Below are 21,963 nucleotides of genomic sequence, written 5' to 3'. Positions count from 1 at the left end.
ATTTGTAACGTACTACCCTGATGGTGTTACAGGGTAGGAAGTTGTGGGAAGGCAAGGTTGGTGGCAGGAGTGAGTAGTAGTTACTGAGTTTTGCCAGCTTATATAACCCAGATAGACTTTGTCGTATTGAGTACCTCTTCTATCACTTCCACCTTCTGTTTTAAACAGACAAGATGTTTGCCTTTGACTTTTGTTATTAAGACACTACGCCTCTTCTCAACTATACCTGTCACAACTTCAGGATTGCTTAAGACTCACGCTGTCACCGGTATGTTCCCTTTAGCAATGTCCTACAGATCAGAGTAGGTTTATAGATGGGAACTCCAGACACCCACATGTTGGAGACATGGGTGAGTGCGTAGGATAGGACCCTGCTCTACTAATCAGAAGGAATTTGTCCCTGACTGAGTCTTGAGGTGTCTGCTATTGACATCTGAGGTTTTACTTGTTCCTCATTTCTTTGGTACCAGCGTGACTTCCCACGCTTGCTTTTCAGCACCCCACTTTTAGCAGTTCCTGTCTTGGTCTGCATCTCAGACAGTGCACAAAAAATTTGAAGGACATCCCAGGGAGAGCCCAGAAAGCCTCATCAGGAAAGATTTGGGCCTCTGCCCGTGTGTTTTCTGTTCTAACTCTTGCAAAATAAATTGACTTTCTGTTGTAGTGTACCTGTTAAAATTGTGTAAGCCACACCATCAGAATCCAGCCCACAAAGCATTTGCTGTTCCTTTTGACCCTTTTAAGAGGCATAGCTTTCCTGTGATCTAGACTTGAAAGATCTGTGGGATGTGAGAGTTAACCTAGGACAGTGCCTGGATGTTTGTGGCGTTTCTGAAATAAATGCATAAGTGGATTTCAGTGCTCAATACGCTCTAATTAAATAAATACATTTTTATTGCACATTTGTGTAAAGACTAAAAATTATAGACCTAAGGGATACAATTCTAGTCATTTATGTTACAAATGAAATAACCAAGCCCAGGGGAGGTAAAAGTGGCTTTCCATAAGCAACTAGTACTGGCTATGGTGAGTCTCAAGCCCAAGTTGAACAGATATTGTTTAAAGATTCAAGTTCACAAAATCACGTACACTGAATGGTGTTAGTTCCTTTTCTAAGGAGAGTGCTTCGGGTAAGTTACTGCGTGGCTTGAACACACGGAGAAGGACTCCATTGAAGCTTTAAATAGATGCCTTGTTTTCACTTCCACGTGTTGGGATGGTATTTAGCACTTGGTCAGCAGGCTGAGTTACCAAGATGGTATTGATGTGGCTTGGAACACCGCATTCCCTAGGGGCTCCCTAATTCCAAGAAAACTGCTCATGGATTCAGGCAATTGGGTTTTCTTGACTTGCTTTTTCTAAGCCTCTAGGAAAAAATGGAGAAGTGGCTGACTTCTTGCCTGAATTTTATGCTAAGATTGAGGAGGGATATTTGGTCATTCTTTCCTTTACTTTGTGTTTGAATCATATTATTTTATAGCTGTAGGTGAAAAAGAAAATATTCCTAGGGAAAAGGTTTATTCATGTTTCCATCTTTAAACTATTATTGAACTCCAAACAGGTGAAATGGGCAGAACAGAGTATTGTGCATGGCCCTTCGCCACCGCTTCTCAATCTACCTTAGCAAGTAAGATGGAAATACAGTTTGGAAAAGGCTCTCTCTTTCCCAAGCGTGCTTTAAAGAACATTGTAAGGCACGTTCTCCCTTTTGATTTTCTCTGGAACGTTTTTGCCTTGGTACATGCTGGGCTCACTTAGTCGTTTGGTGTTTCTGGTTGGCATTCATCTTTTCCCAACGTGAGGCGTCTGTTCTTATTACTGTAAGATTTTGCCCATTTAATAACATTGACTTGCTCTTAAAATCTACAAATTATGTAATGGATGTTGCAGGCTTTAATTTAGAATTTAAACATTAAGGAAAGTGATTATTGTTTTGATTATAACTGAATCAATTTCCATTTGTTTGCTTGTTTTGAATATCGTAATTTGTTCCACCTCTGTTTTACTTAATTTTGAAATTCGAAGTTACTCTCTATTGTATATTAACAGGGCTGAGAAATGGTTTTAGCTAAAGGAAGGTCAATGAAAATTTGCTGAATACTTACGATGTGTCATGAGCTGAACTATATCCTTTCCTACAAATCACTCTGCTTGATGCTGTAACAACCTCCTCCCCTTTTTTCGTTATAGGTGTGGTTGAGTTTGCTGAGGCTAACTTCCCTGCCCAAGTTCACATAGCTGAACTTGACCTGCTGACCCCATTGCCAATCGCTTTCTCCCACAGACTATGTTGGATCAGGGCTCAAAACTCATTGGCAGGCCATCAAAGTTCCAAAAGTTCCATTTGAACGGAAAGAGAAAAACCTGTTTTCTGAAACTCGAACTCTAATTACATAAAGCGGATGCTTCTGAAAACAGTATTGTCTCACAGGGCAGGCTGTAAACCTTCAACAACAATCAAAGCCTCAGATTATGTAAGAAGGGAGTTTGTGGAGCCGAATCGCCACTGTGCTGTTTCCACCAACAGGGACAGAAGTTGCTGGAATAACAGGGGGCCCGCCTGAGGCCAGGTGTAGACAGGGAGGCTTCTCTGCAGCTGATAAAACTGCTCTTCGGTAAGGAGCCTTGCTCCTCTGTGCAGGCTGCTTGTGCGGTGCCTCCTCCGTGGCTAAACGAAGGCACTAATGACAGGGCTGTGTGGGAGAGTGGGCGGAGGGTGGTAGAGGGGTGTGGGGGCACTTGGCTGCTGGGGAGTTTCTGGGAGGGAGAATAAGCCCTGGTAATTGTAAGGGATTCGTGATTCTGGTAACAAAGAGAACTCAAAGCAAAACGGCTCAGTAGTTGATGAAATTTCATTGGGGTTGACACCGCCCTGTTCTGTCCATCTTTACCCTAGGTGAGACCCAGCTAGGTTGTTCTTCCATGCTTGTTTTCAGCTTTGTAACCACCAGTAATCACATTGGTCTTGGGGATTTTTCAAGTTTCAGTTTTTACAGATGATGCAAAAAGCTTTAGCTGACTCATTGTCACTGCAAACTCCAGGTGTCTATATTTTTCAACAAGTGGCCTCTGAGCCACTGACTTCTCCTTTACCTGGTCAACTTGTTAAAAAGTAGATTCTTAGGACCCACTTTGGACCTGCTAATTAATGTCTGGAAAGAGACCCCTCACCTGCATTATTAACAAGCTCCTCAGATGATCCTGAATACACAAATTTCACAATTATTGTTTGAAACATTATATCCAAACATGGACAAATAAGAGAATTTGAGTGACTTTGCTCCAAATCACATCATGAATAAGGGACAAATTGGTATTAAGTTCTGGTTGCTTCAATTAGAATTCATTCCCATTCATTCATTCATTGAAAAGCTATGTATTAAGTTTTTACCGTATATCAGATATGGGGGTAAAAGACACAGACTTTGTTCTCTAGCAGTTCCATGGTTAGAAAGGAATACCCCTTGGTTATGTTTTGAAATCTCCTAGCACTCTGGAACTCAAACCTTCTGTGTTTCTTCATTGCTCAGTGCCTCATTAAGTAGCCAAGAGGCTCAAATTTGAAGGAGGTGAGTGTGGAGCAGTGCAAACATGGACAGCTTGGGGGGAATGTTTGGTTGAAAAATTTTGAGAGAGATATTTGGATTCATGAGGAGGGGGTTGCATTACAAATGACGTTAAATATTACACCGTGCTGTGTAAATTCAACATTGAGGTAGGCTTTCAAAGCTAGACACAGCACATAGATTCTCCTGTGGATTTGGTACATTCTTTCCTAATTCAGCAAATGTTTACTGAACCGTTGTTTGTGCTAAGCATGGCACCAAGAAATAAGCAGGGGCCGGCCTGGTGGTGCAGTGTATAAGTTCTCATGTTCCATTTCTTGGCGGCCCAGGGTTTGCCAGTTCGGATCCCGCGTGGGGACATGGCACCACTTGGCAAAAGCCATGCTGTGGCGGGCGTCCCACATATAAAGTAGAGGAAGATGGGCATGGATGTTAGCTCAGGGCCAGTCTTCCTCAGCAAAAAGGAGGATTGGCAGTAGTTAGCTCAGGGCTAATCTTCCTCAAAAAAAAAAAAGGGAAAAAAAAAAGAAAAAAAGCAGAGACTGACCCCGTGGCTGAGTGGTTAAGTTCGCATGCTTTGGTGACCCAGGGTTTCGCTGGTTCGGATCTTGGGTGGGGACCTAGCACCAGTCATCAAGCCATGGTGAGGTGGCATCCCACATAGCACAACCAGAAGGACCTACAACTAGAATAAACAACTATGTGCTGGGGGGCTTTGGGGCGAAGAAGAAGAAAAAAAAGATTGGCAACAGATGTTAGCTCAGGGCCAATCTTAAAAAAAAAGAATCCTGAAGAGAAGGGCTTTTGAGAAAAACAAGAAAGAAAAAAACCAAATTCTTTGTTGAAAAATCAAGGACACGTATAAAGAATTTAGAATAATTTTCATTGGAAGTGATTAAAATATGAAATGGCTTTAGGATTGGAAATGCTACATTTGCTATTGGTGCCAGGAAAAAAAGACTTAAGTTGTCAATATGTGGCAATTTTAGGTGGTCCTAAAAAGTGTGAACTAACTCTTAATGATTCCAGATAGAAATTACTAGAAGTGAAATTGCATTTCATCTTCTCTCCTTCTTGGCCGCCAGTCTGTGGTTGTCGAGTAGGCTACAGTGAGTGAGTCTGTTATGGCTCCAAGCCCACGATGGTCTGTCTAGTCCATTAATAAGCAGCAAAAATATCTCAACTGCTAGAACTTTTCTCTGTGCTGAGTTTTGATTCTGTCTTGAGGGTTCTAAATTAGTTGTGGGGGTAAGACATTAGTTTCCTGGGTCTGTGGAGAACAGGAGTGGTTCAGCAGTGACCTCAGCAGCTTGCATTTCCTGAGCTGGTTGTGGTTTACTTACTAGCATTATTGACTAAAAGAGCAGGTGAATCACATAAAGTAATAACTTAGAACGCTACAACCAGTGCTTTTGAAAGGACCACCCGTTAAGTGCAAATAAATAATGATGTGAACGCATAGCAAACTCTAAAAGTATACCAGGCTATGATGAGAATGAATAATACATGTTTTCTGATAGTGTTTGCTGCATGTAGCAGGATATTTCAAAGAGGAATAAAACCCTCTGCATATCTGCATTCAGTCAACCTTTGTGTTCAAAGACAAGCTTAACTGTCTTCTGCCATATTTATAGCAGCAGCAGCAATTTATAGTTTTATGGTGAAAACTTGTAGAATCAATTAGGAGATACTTTGAAAAATTGGTTTCTACAATATATACATGGTCACTTAAAAGAAAAGTATCTTGTCAATGTTATTGCAGTAATTTTTGCATCCTCGTTTTTAATTATGTGATGGGTCCTAGTGCCATAGAATTTGCCATCACGGGTGAGCCCTGCAACTTGGCCCTGTCTCATTTAATGGAGTGGAAATTTCAGTTATAATTTAGCATACGTATTTCTACTGCTAAATGGAAGTTGAGTTTACATAACTCAATTTATAGCCCTGGTTGTATTGACTCTTACATCTTACAAGTTTATAATTTGAAAATTGCATGTTTATCTGTATAACGAGTCTGCAATATTTATCAAGTACCCATCGTGCATTAACAACTGTAAAACAATCTTCTGGGGTCATCAGATATATATTAAGTAAATCTGAAGAAAGGTTTTAGGTCACTGTTCAAGTGAGGCTAGATCTGTTTTACTGCTAAAACTTCCAACACGGTACAATAGAATATGAAAGGGTTAAGTCATGGTGATACAGATAAATTACCAAAGATGGATGGCTTACATAAAGACCAAGACCAGACTACATAATAAGGAAAGAATAAGGATAGTAAAGGAGTTCTTACAACTGAGGTCCTTTTCATACTTACATTGAGAATGCCAACTGTGCATCCCCGGATCTCTCAAACCCTTTTATAAAGCAGTGAGCTTATTTGCTTTACTTTTGCACGTCCGATTGTTTCACAATGAGACCTCTCCAGGTTTAGTGGTCACCATGCTAATTATTTAGCATTTTAGTTGATGAAATGTCTGTCCTTTTCCTCCCAGTACTTGAGAAATCCTAAGTGTTGTAGTGCGAAAGAACCTGAGAAGATAAGTGACAGGGCAAATGAAGACCTAAAGTACCGAAAGATAAATGACTATGTCAAAGACACGTGATCTGACACTTAATACAGACAGATCTTATTGAGTCTTTGGTCTAGAATAATTCAACTTGCACTATATTCACTTGAAAGAGAGTGATGCCGTTGCTGAGTCTGGAGCAACCTTTGCGTTTGGAATTTACCTCACTCCTTTCTCTCTCTCCCCCATCTGTACAGTAAGTGTCTCTCTTTGCCAAGTTTAATCTTGACTTACCTTTCAGAGTTTTCCAGAACCTTGCCCTATCAATTATTTCTCCCTCTTCTTTCCACTTTAGTTTCTCTCCTTATTCTTTGTCTCATCCCATCTTCCCATATATATTATCCGTTCTTCCAGATCCTTGCAAACAAATAAGCAAAGCTCAATCTTGACAAGATTGCAGGGTTTTGCCTTCACTTTACCAACACTCTTTTATGTGGGCCATTGTGGATCTCTTTTCTGGTTCCTCCTATGCTCTTTGAGTCTTTCCAAAGAGGCATATGTCTTCACTCCTCTACCTGAGTCACTCCAGGGTCAGTAGTTGACAACTCACCACCAGATCAAATTGCACAATTTCTCTTCTTATCTTTCTTAACCTTTTTTGCAGCAGCATATAACTCCTCCAAACTGCTTCCTAAAATTCTCTCCTCTTTTGATTTCTGACACATTTTTGTTTTCTCTTTTATAACTCCCCTAAGAGCTGGTTTTCTGCTTCTGCCACCTAAACACAAACATTCTATTAGAGAACCTTTATAGATTTCTATTCCATCATCCCTTCCTCCAGGTAAATGAGTCCTTACCTATCTCTTAATGTAAATAGGGTATTCTTCTAATCTAGACTGGACCCTTCCTGTTTTTTCACTGTGATATAAACACTTTCCACTTCCCCATCTCCATCTATAGCTTGGCTATCTTTCAAGGCAGTTTATCATGATGGTTAAGAAACCTCACTCAAGAGCCAGAGTGCCTGGGTCTATACCACATCTCCAGACTACTAGTTGTATCATCTTGGCTAAGTTATTTGCCTCCAATATGCTTTAGTTTCCTCCTGGTAAAGTGGAGAAGTAATAATTCCTTCCTTATTGGACTGATGAGACAGTTAATGGGTTAACATATGTAAAGATTAAATAGTACAACAGTCCTAGGCAGAGTAAGTACTGTATGCATAACTACTTTTGATATTTCTACTATCTCAAACTCCACCTTCTTTATAAAACTTTCCTAATCCCCTGGCTCCAACTAAAGATCATCTCTTCTGGGAAAACTCTCTTGTTTTTCTCTCTCCTGTGACACTTAACCTGCTCTTATTTTAATCGTCTCTGTATATTTCATCCTTCCTGCTAGACTTAGTAGGCTTTCTGCTCACTTATGTTCTGTGTCATGGCTAACAGTACCCCCTTCAAAAAAGTTCTTTTCCCAGTAAGATCAAGTATATTTTTATAGAATAATTTCTGAACATCTGAAGTTCCTGAAGCTACTCTGCATGTTGAGTTTTTGATGACAGATCCCCAAAGATACTTTGAGAATGCTTCTGTGGGGCTAGCCCGGACTTTGTGGAGGAGAAAGATGGAGGGGTGACTTGTGATTAATCTTCTTTGTATTGGAGGGCTTTCTGACTTTGTAGATCCAACTTATCTTAATTACTTCTCTGGGAAAATTGGGTTGTAGAAGTGTGAGTGTGTGTGTACTTTTTCCCAAATATTTCTTGCACATCTTACAGTACATTTTTATTGTGACAAGGGAATAAATTGTCTTTAAAATGTTTTCTCTACGATTTTACTCAATATCTAATAAGCTTGCCTTAGGAGCTTACACATGGGTTGATAATTCTTACTACAGTTCCTTCTCCCCAAAGGACATTCCAATCCCCTGAATGTTGGTGATGTTACAGTTGCTGAATAGAAGCTTTGACTGAATCAGACACTGAGAACAATAACTCCAGCAATGGAAACTATCATTAGGCGTTGATAAAACCTGACAGCAAATCCTTGTGACAGAACACATCCTGGTAGGAATACGAAAATTACACAGAGGCTATCTTGTCTTTATTTCATTCTCCTTTTTTAGAACAAAAACTTTGACCATTTAAAAGAGAAGGTCCAGTCATTTGTCGAAAATAAAAATTGTTGGACATAGCCTAATGTTTTAATTTCTTTTTGCTATTCTTATTGAAAATATTTTTTGAGTTTGTTGTGTTTCTTCATTCTTTTCAATTCTTTCCTTAAGGTAAAACTTTTTTTCCCTTTCTCTTGTCTCAACATTTGCTTCAGCTGGTTTGACCAATCTCTTGAGTTCTTTAGGCCTGAGTAATTATAAACTCCATGTGTCTGGTGATGGGTTTGTCTGCAGATGCAACTCATGAATCAATCCTAACTTTATATGTTACCTTAAAAAAATCAATAATGGGTTGCCTTGTATATAAACCTGTTGAACCTTTGCAGCCTTGAATTCACAGTGACAATGGCTTGTTCCAGAATACAGTTAATATGCTGTGGCCACATATTTAACTTTGTCAAGAAACACTGATTCATTCTCAGCATCCTTGTACTATTTTCTTCTGCTTATACGATGGAAACAATCAAAGGGAGGCTATTTCTTGCCTTGATCACATCATGAAGGGATCAGACCAGAAATAACACTCCAGGCTCTGACACATACTGCTGCATATTCATGTTGGGCTTTGCTCTAGACTTGGAGTCATCTTCTTCATTGTAATCTGTTTGATGTCATCCTTAAGAACTCTGTTCTCCTGGTCTTAGAGGAAATGGTTAATCCAGATTTGTATTTTCACAATATAACCTTGGCAATGGATGGGACCTTTGTATGATTCAAACTGTGCTATAGAGAAAGTGCCTAGATATTATTAATGCAGAGACAGAAAGCGTAAATAGGAATAGCATGTGAAGTCATAAATATAGTAACTTTTGGATCATATGGAGAAATTCTATATCATTCATTTTCTTGTTTTGTTTTATACACCAGTTAACGTATGCCAATGATTTTCATTGTCACAGAATCATGTTGTTGTTCATTGACAGAGTAACAAAAAAATGTAAAAATATGCTAATGAGAAATGGACTTGGGAGGTGTCATGGAGTATGTAGTAACTGTAGGAAGAATGCCGTGCATGTAATCCCCTGAGGTTTTGAGGTAATCAATGCCTGGAAACTGTGTCATTATGCAAGGTTGCGTTTTCTGAAGAGGAACAATGCGATTTTTCATCATATTGGGGCTTGCATTTTTCATCCAAAGCCTTGGGCAACACTAGCTAATGGATATAACCAACAAAGTCTTACCAAAATGACGATCAGCAGTTGCAAGTGGTGATCATCTGCATATCAAAATATCTAAAATTCAGCACGTAGGCTGAGATAAACATTAACATTTAATTACTAATAATTTTGCTTGCTACCAAGAGGCAGAAGGGTTCTTGAAGGCTATATGGATGACCCAGGTTTCTAGAGGGACTCTTCTAGGATGCCTGATGGCGTGGTATTACTTAGAGCTGCCTCAAAGGACTGAATCTTAAAGTTGGTGATGACGATGCTATTGTTTCTACTACTCAAAGCTTCATTTGATCCCACGTTTCTCCTTTTCTTCCTCGCGTATACCCAACTATTTAGTCAGTGTATTATTTCAAGGAGTAAAGAGAGGAAACAGTAAATGATAGCTCCCAGAAACCTTACATTTCACTGAAACATCATAAGAACAACTTCCATAATGGCTAGATGTCATCTGGGTACATAGGGCTGTGCCTTCCTTTGTGTTGAAACACTAGCAGTTTTCTTGACCGAAACCAAAGTCAGTGGGGCTGAGTCATGTGTTTTCACTTGGCAGCAGCCATAGGATTTGAGAACCTCAGTCCTTAGCAGGGGCAGAACCATCTTCTATAGAGACTACAGAGGACCGAGTCAGCTCAGCCACTCCACTCCCCACAGCAAATAGCCCCTGCCAAAAGGGGGTCCTTTCTTAGCACTGGAGAACAGGGAAACTATTCTGCTGGGCTTCCTGATTCCTGTTACCATTGCTTTAGCTTTGGTGCAGAGTCGAGTCAACGTTTAAATCCTATACTGCTGGATCCTTTCATTCTTCTGTGCCTTTGAAGGTGTCCTGCTAGAGAAGCTTACAAGATAGAATATTTGGCTTCGGTTTCCATAAATTAAAAATGCAGAAAAAGATTGGATCTGGTGAAGCAGATTTTCAGAAGAAGCAGTATAGGGAGGGGAAGAGAGACTTTATTCAAAATGAGAAGCCTTTTCCCTCTCCTGTTTCTCTCATTCTCTCTCTCTTTTGCGCTCCCTCTCTCTTGTATGTGAGGGTGAGGAATCCCTGCCCTCACTGTGTTTAAAGTCAACGTGACCTCGTGCTGACCTTTCCGAAGCACAGCTGCTGGCGTTGAAGACCTGTAACTGGCCTGGAACTCTTTCCCACTTTATAAACTTGAAACAAAACCTTTTGAAGTATAATGTTGCATCCCGATAGCTCTGTAAAAATGGTCAGAGGTCTTAGTTCTTAGTCTTGTTCTGTGTGGGTTTTCCATTACAATGAATGTAGAAATGAATTATCCCTTGATTTTGAAAAAGAGCAATTCATGAGCGATTTCTTAGATAAAACTTTTTAATCAGGTTCTGAAGATAGAAGAGAATCATGAAAAGATACGGACTTTTATGAACAAATTAAAATTTTTTTCCTTACAAGAAATGTTCAATATTCCTGGGCTCAGTTAAAAACAAAACAAAAAAAATGGTTTTTCCCAACATAAGTGGTATATTTGCATGGTGATAATAGTGCTTATGTGTTAACCCCTTTAGACTTGTCCAAGGAAGGAAAAAGGAATGAGTCTGAAGCTAAAACCTTCAACTTTGGCAACTTTGACCATTTTTGTGACACTAGACAATCTTAACATTTATTCTATCTCGGGAATTTAATCCACTTTCTTCAAAAAAATTCAAGATGCTTTGTCTTTTTTTTTCCATGAGAAGATTAACTTAGGTATAAATAAAATCACCCTGTATATTTTAAATATCTCTTGCCAGCTCTTGAGGATGAAGGAGTCTCTGGTTAGGAACTTGAGAATTTTCGCATTTATGGGGGAAGAAGTGAATCTGGCACTGCTGGGTGCCAGGAGCAAGTGGGTGAAAGCCGCTTTCTGGCAGACAAAATACGCTGTCGGGAGGCCACCTATGACTAAGTGCTGAGTGATAGTGTCCTGTAAAACAGCACGATCTTGCTTTAGAAGAAGGCAAGGCCTCCATTTGCACTGAGCGTGTGTTCCCGAAGGATTTGCAAACACTGTCGTGGAGACCCTGGTGGCAAGAAAATAATTTCCACATTGTGTGAGTTTATTTGTGTCTTATAAGCGGTTTTTATATACAGGAAGCAGATTAATTCGTTTTAGATTAGTAAATGCAGAATTTATGTATTTAAGTGGTTCCCTCGTGATCCAGCGCAGGAAAAGGAAATTGTTTTCATATGGCTTTCCTGGCTTGGTGATTGTTTCATGCCACTATCTTTCTATTTAGGTTAGAAGTTTGCTGATGTTTTTTTATTTGAAGCGGGTGAGGTGGATACATTGTTCTATAAATTGGGACCTAAGAACTCTTCCCACTTGGTTTTTCTCAACATTTCACAACACTAAACTGAAGGTCACGTTAGTTTGTAAGAATTGTGATGAGTCCCCCATAGACTGACTTAAATTGTATTTGAAACGATAGTTTTAAAGTACTTTTGGCATGGCATAAAAGGGAAAATGGTTAGTATTTGGTTGTTTTTAGTCAGCAGTCTTTCTCAAAGAGTTTGGGCAAAGGGCAAGTCTTACCAAGCAGGACCAACAGTTAGTAAAGGACCCATGAAAGTAGGTGAAGGAGAAACAGTCGAGCACCTTCTATAAGTACAACGCTGTGAAACAGTTCTGCATGAGCAAAGCTAATGACACCTAAGTTTTCTGACATTTTTCTTCATCTGAGATGTCGTCAACGTTCAGTTCCATCCCCATTCGTTACGTACACTGCTGACACATTATTCTGCAAACATTTCCTAAATGTAATTGAAAACATCAAAAAAATCTATTTTTTGATAAATATTTGGGTGCTGTTTTACAAATTTTTATTCTAATTTTTAACAAGCTTCCCATATGTTGAAATTATGTACAAAGAAGTCCAATCATAGCAATAAACCAACTTGTTGTCAATTTAATCTTAGAGTGCAAGATAGTGTAAGTTTTTATGATAATTAGCAGGAATATAGAACTTTATTGATTGCCTCTTCGGACTGCTATAACAAAGTATCATGGACTAGGCAGCTTATAAACTAAAACTGATTTTTCACTGTTCTGGAGGCTGTAGAATTTCAAGAGCAGGGCGCCAGCGTGGTCAGGTTCTGGTGAAGGCCCTTGTCTGGGCTTAGACTGCCAACCTCATGGTGAAACGGACTAGGGAGCTCTGTGGGGTCTCTTTTGTTAGGGCACTATTCCCATTCATGAGGGCTCCACCTTCATGACCTCACCACCTCCCAAAGGCCGGCCTCCTAATACCATCACCCTGGGGGTTAGTTAGGTTACAACGTAGGAATTTTGGGGGGGGCACAAACATTTAGACAAAAACATTGGTTGTACCACGTTTTTCTCACGCGTAGCATTTTGTTTAGTGCCATAAGCATTCATAGGATATATAAATATATATATTTACATACGTATTCTTTTTCAGAAAGAGAATGAACTTTAATATCTTCATCTTGCTGAATAGAAAATTTGAGATCCAGAGGGGGAGGTGACTTGCTCAGAGTCTTATAGCAAATTACTGACAGCTGGGACCAGCACTCAGCGTGCTTGCCATTTTTGGCAAACATCATACTGAGTTCTAGGTGGCTTATTTTTGACACAAGTCTTAAAGAAAAGCTTTATAATGTATTTAAATTTTTCCTGAATGACAGTTTGTCCCCCGCCCATCTGCCTTTGTTTTCTCAGAATGAAAGACTAAATTTTAGTTCAGTAGGCTACTGATAGATTGGTATATTTTAAGGTGAGAAAAAATTTTAAGAGCATATTAGGAAAGTTCTAGATGAGTTGATCATGTTAGAGTTTGCAAGAATTGTGGTCATTTAATGAAATTCTTTGATAATTCAGCTTGTACGGAAGTGATTTGGGCCCAGCGTGTCCTAGGGATTGTGTGTACAAAGTAAATAGGACTTAGATGATTTGAATGGCTAAGAAACATCTTCCATGTTCCCTGACAGGACCACTAGTTGGTAATTCCTGGAGGGGAAGGAATAAAGAATTGGACAAATTTTGCAGAAGAGATCATCTCTGTTTCTTAAGAGTATCTTGACTACAATGTAACGTTTCAAATGATTTCTTGCCCTCAATCCCCCAAAGAAATTTTTATATAAAATTGAAGCTCTCAAGGGTAAGAGCTGATCTTTTTTAGGTTTGCTGGAGTGGCAATATCTAAGATCACATTTTTTTTTCTTTATATATATATAATATTCAACTTCATAGATGAACTTAGCTTATAAACAAGATTTCCTTTTAAAAGAAAAGAAATACTTGTTAGCTCCTAGACGCAACAGAATCCTCCAAATATTTGCTTTGGAGAAATAATTAAAGCCTAATTTTTAGGCCGTTTCTTACTTTAAGGCATGTAGTTATTTCTGAGGACAAAAAAAATCATCACCTTACCTAGCCTACCTAGCTAGGAAGTTGTTCTTTTATGTACCTTCTTAGGTTTGAAGACGTTAGAGATACACACCTTTAGAAGTTTCAGGAAAGTTCATAAATACACACTGTCCTTTGTTAGGAAAAGTCATTTGCTGCCAGTAAACAAAGAAAAGTTGTGTCAGAAATGAGTGTGTAGTGTAAGCTAACAACAATGCTCTGAAGTCGGTCTCAGCAGGTGGTGGGTGTATATAACATGGATGCAAACTTTCTGAGCTTCCTGACACGGGGAGGCAAATGAGAGAACCGAGCTGGCAGGCTTGATAACCGCCATTGATCCTCCTTCTAACCTTTCTCCACTTCCCTCCTATTTTTCCAGTTCCCATCCCAGATTTCTTAGATCAAATATCAGTGCTAGAATGGCGCTTTCTCTCCTCTCTTCCCCAAAAAGCAGAACTTTAATTCGTCTGGAATGTTTGTTTGTAGCCAAGTGGGCTTCATTAACTAGATAGAGGCTTGGTTTTATAAGATGGGGGAAATAAGTCACAGTTGTGGGCAACGTAAAACACTGTATCTCAGTACCTTAAGAGTATTAAACTGTTTGAGTCTTGATAAAAGAAAAAATTCATCTGTGGAAGGTTGAAAAGAAAAAGGCATTTGACTGTTACTTTCCCTCGTAAACATCCTGTCTTTAGCTTATTAGCCAAGAAAAGGTGTAGATCAAGGTTTTCCCCTCTCACATATAGATTATGAGGCAGTAAATGAGTTTTAACTGAAGAATTTGGATTCTTTTTGCATCCTGATGACTGAAATGGTGTTTCCTCTTGTTTCCTTGGATCAAGTGATGAAGAGGTAGTGGGAAGATGAGATGCTGTTTCTTCTAGCATCACTCCAGTAGAGGAAGTAGATTTGATGATTAATCTATAATTTTTACTTCTGTCTGGAGAACGATTTCTTGGTATAACAGACAATATATAAAAAAGACTTTAAATTCTTGAGAACTTTTAGTATGTAAAACATTCAGATCAAAGAAGTAGACCTATTTTAATATTGTCCGTATGGTGACAACAGATAACTGTGCAAACTTCTTCTTTTCCACGTACACTCAGTCAGGAGGAGCATGCTTGGAACACACATACCAAAAATCTTTTTGATGACATTTTTTAAAGTATTTATTTTTAAAATAGTGTTTTAATTACAGTGCTTCTAATGCCTGATTCTAGAACTTGTGTGTATGTGTGTGTAACCTACGTTCTACTGTTCTCTTGGAGTTTTTACAGAATTAGCTAAGAATTGCAAAATTAAATGATGGGGAAAGAAACTAACAATTATTGCAGCCCATAAAATGTCAAGCATTATACTTATGCCTCACTTTAAATTCTCCTTTTTTTTTTTTGGTGAGGAAGATTGTCCCTGAGCTAACATCTGTGCCAATCTTCCTCTATTTTGTATGTGGGAGCCTCCACAGCATGGCTTGATGAGTGGTGTGTAGGTCTGCACCCGGGATCCGAACCCTTGAACCCTGGGCTGCTGAAGCAGAGCATGCGAACTTAACCACTACACCACTGGGCTGGGCCACAGAGATTGGCATTTCTTATTGTACAGGAGATTGGAAGGACATTGAGGTTAAGTAAAACTCAGTGAAATAATTCTTGTTCAACATTTTCCAGATGAAGCACAGTGAAGTTCTCTCTCTCTTGTTATTGATTGTGAGTTATTTTCTAGCTAATTTCAAGCCATAAGCATATAATTTTAGCCTTTGTGACATAGAATTCTCCTGTAATTTTAAGGGACAACTCCCAAGTTTGCTTTCCTTTGAGATGTTGTGACCAAGAGATGAGCTTTGGCGTTTGATTATCGGTATCAACACATGGAGTTCGGTGCCTCAGCATCTGTCTGAGGGTTCTTGCTGTGCCACTCAAAGGCTCATGAGTGTCCTAAACGTGGAGAAACACAAATGTAGTTTTGTCCTTTCACTGTAGCTTAGATTTAGGTTTAAGTGACTTCCAGGGTGGATTACCGGTTGCTGTGTTTTTTATTAGCTGCTTCTTTTTTTTTTTTTTAATTAATTAATTTTTTTTAAGAAGATTAGCCCTGAGCTAATTACTGCCAGTCCTCCTCTTTTTGCTGAGGAAGACTGGCCCTGAGCTAACATCTGTGCCCATCTTCCTCTACTTTATATATAGGACGTCTACCACAGCATGGCGTGCCAAGCGGTGCCGTGTCCGCACCCAGGATCTGAACTGGCGAACCCCAGGCCGCTGAGCAGCGGAACGTGCAAACTTAACCGCTGTGCCACCGGGCTGGCCCCTGCTTCTTTTATTTTTAACTTAGAAATTCCAACTTCCAACTTTCTACACTGATTTCTTTCAAAATTTGTAGTAAAAGAAGGGGCCAGCCCGGTGGCGCAGCAGTTAAGTTGGCACGTTCTGCTTCAGCGGCCCAGATTCGCCAGTTCAGATCCCAGGTGTGGACATGGCACCCCTTGGCAGGTCATGCTGTGGCAGGCATCCCACATATAAAGTAGAGGAAGATGGGCACGGATGTTAGCTCAGGGCTGATCTTCCTCAGAAAGGAAAAAAAAAGAAATATATATATACCCATTGCTTGCTCTTATTTCTTAAGGTTCTTGATATAAAGTTCCTCTGGAAAATGCAGTGATGAAAAGTTTCGGGGCAGAGAGTACCTGAAGTTCTGACTTTCTTCCTTATCCTGTCAATGTCTTGAGTTCCAATTCACCCCAGGCTGCACTAACCTTGTGACCCAGAGTGGGTGACATTCCTGAGACCAGAGCTCTGCCCAGTTGCCAGCTTCTTAGTGGAGTTCCCTCTGACTTCGGAGATGGTGCCTTCCTGCCTCACCTACTTTTGTTGGACTTGGCCTTTTCCCTACAGTACCGCTCCGTGAATTCAGCCAGTGAGAATTTGCACATGGGTAAAAGGAGGACGCTCGTGGTATCTATCCATACTACCTCGTGGTACTGTTGAGAGGATTACATAAAAACTCAGTGATGTGTTTAGGATTAGGATTGTGCCCCACACCCAGGTAGCAGTTAATGGATTTCAAATTGTAATTTTAATTTACCCCTGGGTGAAGGCAGGGTTTTCATCCATATTATCTTGGGAAATAACCAGACGACCCTGCTTTTCCAGGCTTCTAGTGGATTTTATAAGCCTCTGTCTGGTACCTCACTATAACCAACACAAAAAAATTAGCAAAAAGTAGGGGTGTTTATTAATTTTGTGTTTGAAAAACAAACAGGAACGGAGACACACTTTCTTACTTACAACTTGATTATGTACATTCATTGCCTACCCAGACACGAATCACAGCTGGGCTTAGAACAAAAAATAGAAAATGGCCCTGACTCTGTTTCAGAGAACCAATTTTAGTAACGTAGATTTTAGGTTTGTAAACCAACATGACTTTAAACCTCTGGGGATGGCTATATAGAATTTCACGCCGTGCGTCTCGGAGAGCGGAACTCCTATGGAATGTTCACAATGCACACCACATTTACACTTTGTCTTTTAATTTCTAAGTTGCTATATGGGTTTCTATTATAGAATTGGAGATGATGCTAAAGGCAGACCTGTCAGGTTTCCTATTTCTTAGCTCTAACCTAGTGTACCAAAATGGATATTGAGGTCACAGAGCTGAAATTTATTTTGCATACACCATTCGTGTATACTTGGTAATTAAGAAATGAAAGAATTATAAACTACGATTTAAAACACTGGTCCAATTTATTTATTTTTCATTTATCGCCTTGTGATTGCTTGTAGGATAAAAGTATATTTAATTGTATTTTTACCATATATGTTTGCTATCACTTCTGAGGGAGAAATAAACAAAAATTAAGTCAGAGCCCGTTGGAAGTCTGTAGTGGGTTATGACCAACAGCCACCCTTTAAAAAAAAAATATGTAAGAGAAATGCCTTCTTTGGTAACATAATAAAGACTTTTCTTGAGAATAGGAACAATACTTTAGTCATCTTTCAGTTTATTGCTTTCCCCCCCACAGCTGTTAAACTCATTGCAGACAGGAAATTAGCATATGGAGTGCTGAGACAAATTTTGACTGAATAATAGGGATCGCTTACCCAACACCCAACTTTTAAATCAGATAAATGTAGGTTATATCACTGTTATGAATCATGACTCCAAGAAGTGTGGTGAATAAACAGCAAATTTTCTGTTCTAAATGGATGATTAAAAAAAAAAAAGTAACATCTGAGCAAGGCGTGCTTTATAATTCTGCCAGAAGTAGGCCCAGACCTGGACCGGAACCAGGTGGTCTCACCTGTTACTTTATAGCCTCCACGAGGGCCCAGGGCGAAGCTTTCTCTCTCCTGGACCTTTCTTATTTGTGGGAACTAAAGGGAATATTGCAGTGTGATTTCTGCCGTACTTTGTCAAGGAAAAGCAACCACTTTTCCTCTAAAGGGCACCATTTCAGTGAGTTCTCACTGGTATACGATGCCATAAAAATGCGCTTGAAGGGAAAAAACAGCAATGCCTGTTTAGCTCTGGCAATAGTTCTGGGCTAAATTTATTATTTAGCTGGATTAATGCTTTAGTATGAGAGGAGAAAAATTCAAGAGTCAAATACAGTCAGAAGTTCTTGTGCCAGAATCAAAGTGTCAGCCTCCAGGAAGCTGGAGACTTAACTTTGAGTGAAAAGGGCTGTTAATGACTGTTGAACTTGCATATCTAGTGTGAATTCTAATCAGGAAATTGCTAATGAAGAACAGCTTTATATTACTCTGCAACTATTTCTTTTAGGCCAAGAACACTTTGAAAAACAATGAATACAAGTCTGACACAACTAACAAACCAGATGTAACTAGAGACTCTGCTTTTCATTTCTTGGGCCACAGATTTCCTTTAACTGGTCCTACTTAATAACCAGATAGACCAAATCCTCCTTGCGTTTGGTCTTTGAAGATGTGTGCGCTTGTATGAACATATGTGTGAATAACAGAGTTGGAAAGGAGTTTGTAGTTTGAGATTATTTTCTAGAAATTTGTGATTTGTGCTGTATGACAGCTGCGCCATTTCTCTGGAAAATATTTTAAAATTATGAAGCCTTTTACTAGCTACACTATAGATTGAAAATGGCTGCCACCGCCATTTTGTACCCAAGTGTTCAATACTTGGTGTTTGAATTGGACATTGAGAAACAGATAAATACTGCTGCCCTTCTCTTTACGATTGAAAAGCTTAGGCTTTAATCACCAATTCTTTGATCTTAGCTTATTATTTCCTCAACTTACTGCAATTAGACACTCTGTAACTGAATACTTTACTTTTTTATGATTCACTTTTATTTTAATTGTGCCAAAATACATCTAATTTATATTTAATACATTTATATATAATTTAAATATATAAATTTAAATAAATTTTATTTATTAAATTTAAATAAAATTTAAATTTAAATGAATTTAAATATATATTTAATATATTTAATACATCAAAATTTACCACGTTAACCATTTTAAAGTGTACAGTTCAGTAGTGTTCTGAACTCTTTACTTTGTAAACTGAAGCCCCTTTTAGTTTTCATACTTGACAAGTGTCTTCGTTCTGGCTGCTCTAACAAATTACCATAGACCAGGTGGCCTATAAACAACAGAAATTTATTTCTGACGTTCTGGAGGCTGGGAAGTCCCAGATCAATCAAGTTGCAGGCATTCAGTGTCTAGGGAGGACCTGCTTCCTGATTGGCAGAAGGCTGTCTTCTTGCTGCGTCCTCACATGGTGAAAGGGACGAGGGAGCTCTCCGGGTCTCTATAAGGGCACTAATCCCATTCATGAGGGCTCTAATCCTCCCACCCCACCTCCTAATACTGTCACGTTGGGGGTTACGATTTCATCTTATGAATCTGGTGGGAACGCAAACATTCAGTCTAGAGTCACAAGTAACTCCTTTTTCTTCTGTTTGTGTTGTGTTACAGAACTCCAAGATGGGAGGCAAGCTGAGCAAGAAGAAGAAGGGGTACAATGTGAATGATGAGAAGGCCAAGGACAAAGACAAGAAGGCCGAAGGAGCAGGGACAGAAGAGGAGGGAACCCCGAAGGAGAATGAGACCCAGGCGGCTGCGGAGACCACAGAGGTGAAGGAGGGCAAGGAGGAGAAGCCGGAGAAGGATGCTCAAGATGCTGCCAACAAGCCTGAAGACAAGGAAGGCGAGAAAGACGCAGACGCAGCCAAGGAAGATGCCCCGAAGGCAGAGCCGGAGCAGACGGAGGGAGCGGCTGAGGGGAAGCCAGAACCCCCGAAGGATGCAAAGGATGGGGAGCAGGAGCAGGCGGCTGCCTCGGGTCCTGCAGCGGGTGGCGATGCCCCCAAGGCATCGGAGGCCGAGGCCCCTGCGGAGCCGGCCCCCACCAAGGTGGATGACAAGAGCAAGGAGGGAGGGGAACCCACAAAGACTGAGGCTCCCGCAGCTCCTGCTGCGCAAGAAACGAAAAGTGACGGGGCCCCGGCTTCAGACTCAAAACCCAGCAGCACTGAGGCTGCCGCATCCTCCAAGGAGACCCCAGCAGCGACGGAAGCACCCAGTTCCACGCCCAAGGCCCAGGCCCCCGCAGCCCCCGCAGACGAAGTTAAACCTGCCGAGGCCCCGGCAGCTAATTCGGATCAAACCGTAGCAGTCAAAGAGTAACAAGGACAGCCTATGGAAAAAAGAATAGCGCTTAAAAACAACCTGTCTCTCTCTGTCTCTCTCTCTCTCTGTCTCTCTCTCTCCTACACTAACTTGTTTCAAATTGGAAGTAATGATATGTATGGCCCAAGAGAAAAAAAAAGGATGTTGTCCCATCAAGGGAGGGAGGGGGTGGGGAGAATCCAAATAGTATTTTTGTGGGGAAATATCTAATATACCTTCAACTTTACCAATCGGTCCTGGATTTTAAAGATCAATGTCTGAAAGTGGAGTACATCTTTTGTACCCGAACTGCTGTTACATGCACTCCGCCGCTAAGATCTGAATATCTTGTCTTCTGCAAGGGGAGTTGGGAGTGATGGTTTGATTCTGCCCACGGGGCCTGTGCCAAGGCAATCAGATCTTTATGAAAGCAGTATTTTCTGTGTTTTCTTTTTAATTTACAGCCTTTCTTATTTTGATATTTTTTTAATGTTGTGGATGAATGCCGACTTTCAGACAGCCCACTTAGCCTATCCACATGTATCTCGATGCCAATACTCCATTCTTCCTCCCCAGGTATTTTTGGGAGTAACAAACATTCTCTCATCCTACTTAGCCTCCCTAGATTTCTCATGACGAGTTAATGCATGTCCGTGGTTGGGTGCACCTGTAGTTCTGTTTATTGGTCAGTGGAAATGAAAAAAAAAAAAAAAAGTCTGCGTTCATTGCAGTTCCAGTTTCTCTTCCATTCTGTGTCACAGACACCAACACACCACTCATTGGAAAATGGAAAAAAAATAAAAATAAAAAAACACAAAAAAAATGTACAATGGATGCATTGAAATTATATGTAATTGTATAAATGGTGCAACAGTAATAAAGTTAAACAATTAAAAAGAAGTAATAAAGACTATTGGTTTTCTTTTACCACCCCTTTCTCCGTGGTAATCACCTCAATAGAGAACAGAGTACTGTATTGGGCATTTTCCTGGATATATTTGGATAGAAGTATAAAGCAAGATCCTCAAGTTTTTTGTGCACATTATTTGTTTAAAAAGTTAGCTGGATCCGTGTCAATAAATTATCTCGGAAGAGACTAAACTGAAAACTTACTGTGTCTATGGATATGTACCCTATCAAAATGTGGGTGTGGTTAGTTTACTTAAAAAGACAAATCTTTTGAATAAAACACATTAAAAGACAATAAATAGATTTGATCTTGAAGGCTGGGCAAAGGAGAATTGTAAGATCTTATAGCAACATCATATATATGTCAGTTGTGAACCCACTGATGATCATTTTGCTTTATCGTAATTATCTTTATTTGTCATATTTGTGATGGGGCCCGGAGAGGGACCCTGAGTGTGGAGAGCAGGCGATGAGATTGTAGCAGTGTGAAAGCAAGCATGGAGTTGGCTTTTTTAGTGACCAGAGGCCTGTCCTGGTTTTGCACTAATGACTTGTGCCTTTTAAGTCACTTCTAACCTCCAGCTTCACTGCTTTCCCTACGTGAGGGCAAAGGCTCT

At 39.9% G+C, this 21,963-nt stretch overlaps 1 protein-coding gene and 1 long non-coding RNA gene across 3 annotated transcripts in view; one reads left to right on the top strand and one right to left on the bottom strand.

Annotated features, from left to right (window-relative positions):
- The window catches only part of BASP1 (brain abundant membrane attached signal protein 1), a 55,189-nt gene extending 33,852 nt beyond the window's left edge, over positions 1–21,337 (top strand). For both annotated transcript variants that reach the window (XM_023625816.2, XM_023625818.2), the window contains exon 2: positions 19,745–21,337. In XM_023625816.2, the coding sequence (XP_023481584.1) occupies positions 19,754–20,455 (702 nt within the window). In that variant the 5' untranslated portion in view covers positions 19,745–19,753 and the 3' untranslated portion in view covers positions 20,456–21,337. The remainder of the gene's footprint in view (positions 1–19,744) is intronic.
- On the bottom strand, positions 877–6,556 carry LOC111769831 (uncharacterized). Its single transcript, XR_002802639.2, has 2 exons — positions 6,371–6,556; positions 877–6,098 (listed from the first exon to the last, which is right to left on the bottom strand). It is a non-coding gene; the product is annotated as an uncharacterized lncRNA (long non-coding RNA).
- Positions 21,338–21,963: the final 626 nt, after the last annotated feature.

This window comes from Equus caballus, chromosome 21, assembly GCF_041296265.1.
Source record: "Equus caballus isolate H_3958 breed thoroughbred chromosome 21, TB-T2T, whole genome shotgun sequence".
Classification (NCBI taxonomy): Eukaryota; Metazoa; Chordata; class Mammalia; order Perissodactyla; family Equidae; genus Equus; species Equus caballus.
Note: the sequence above shows the minus strand (reverse complement) of the source record. Positions and strands in the feature narration are given on the sequence as shown.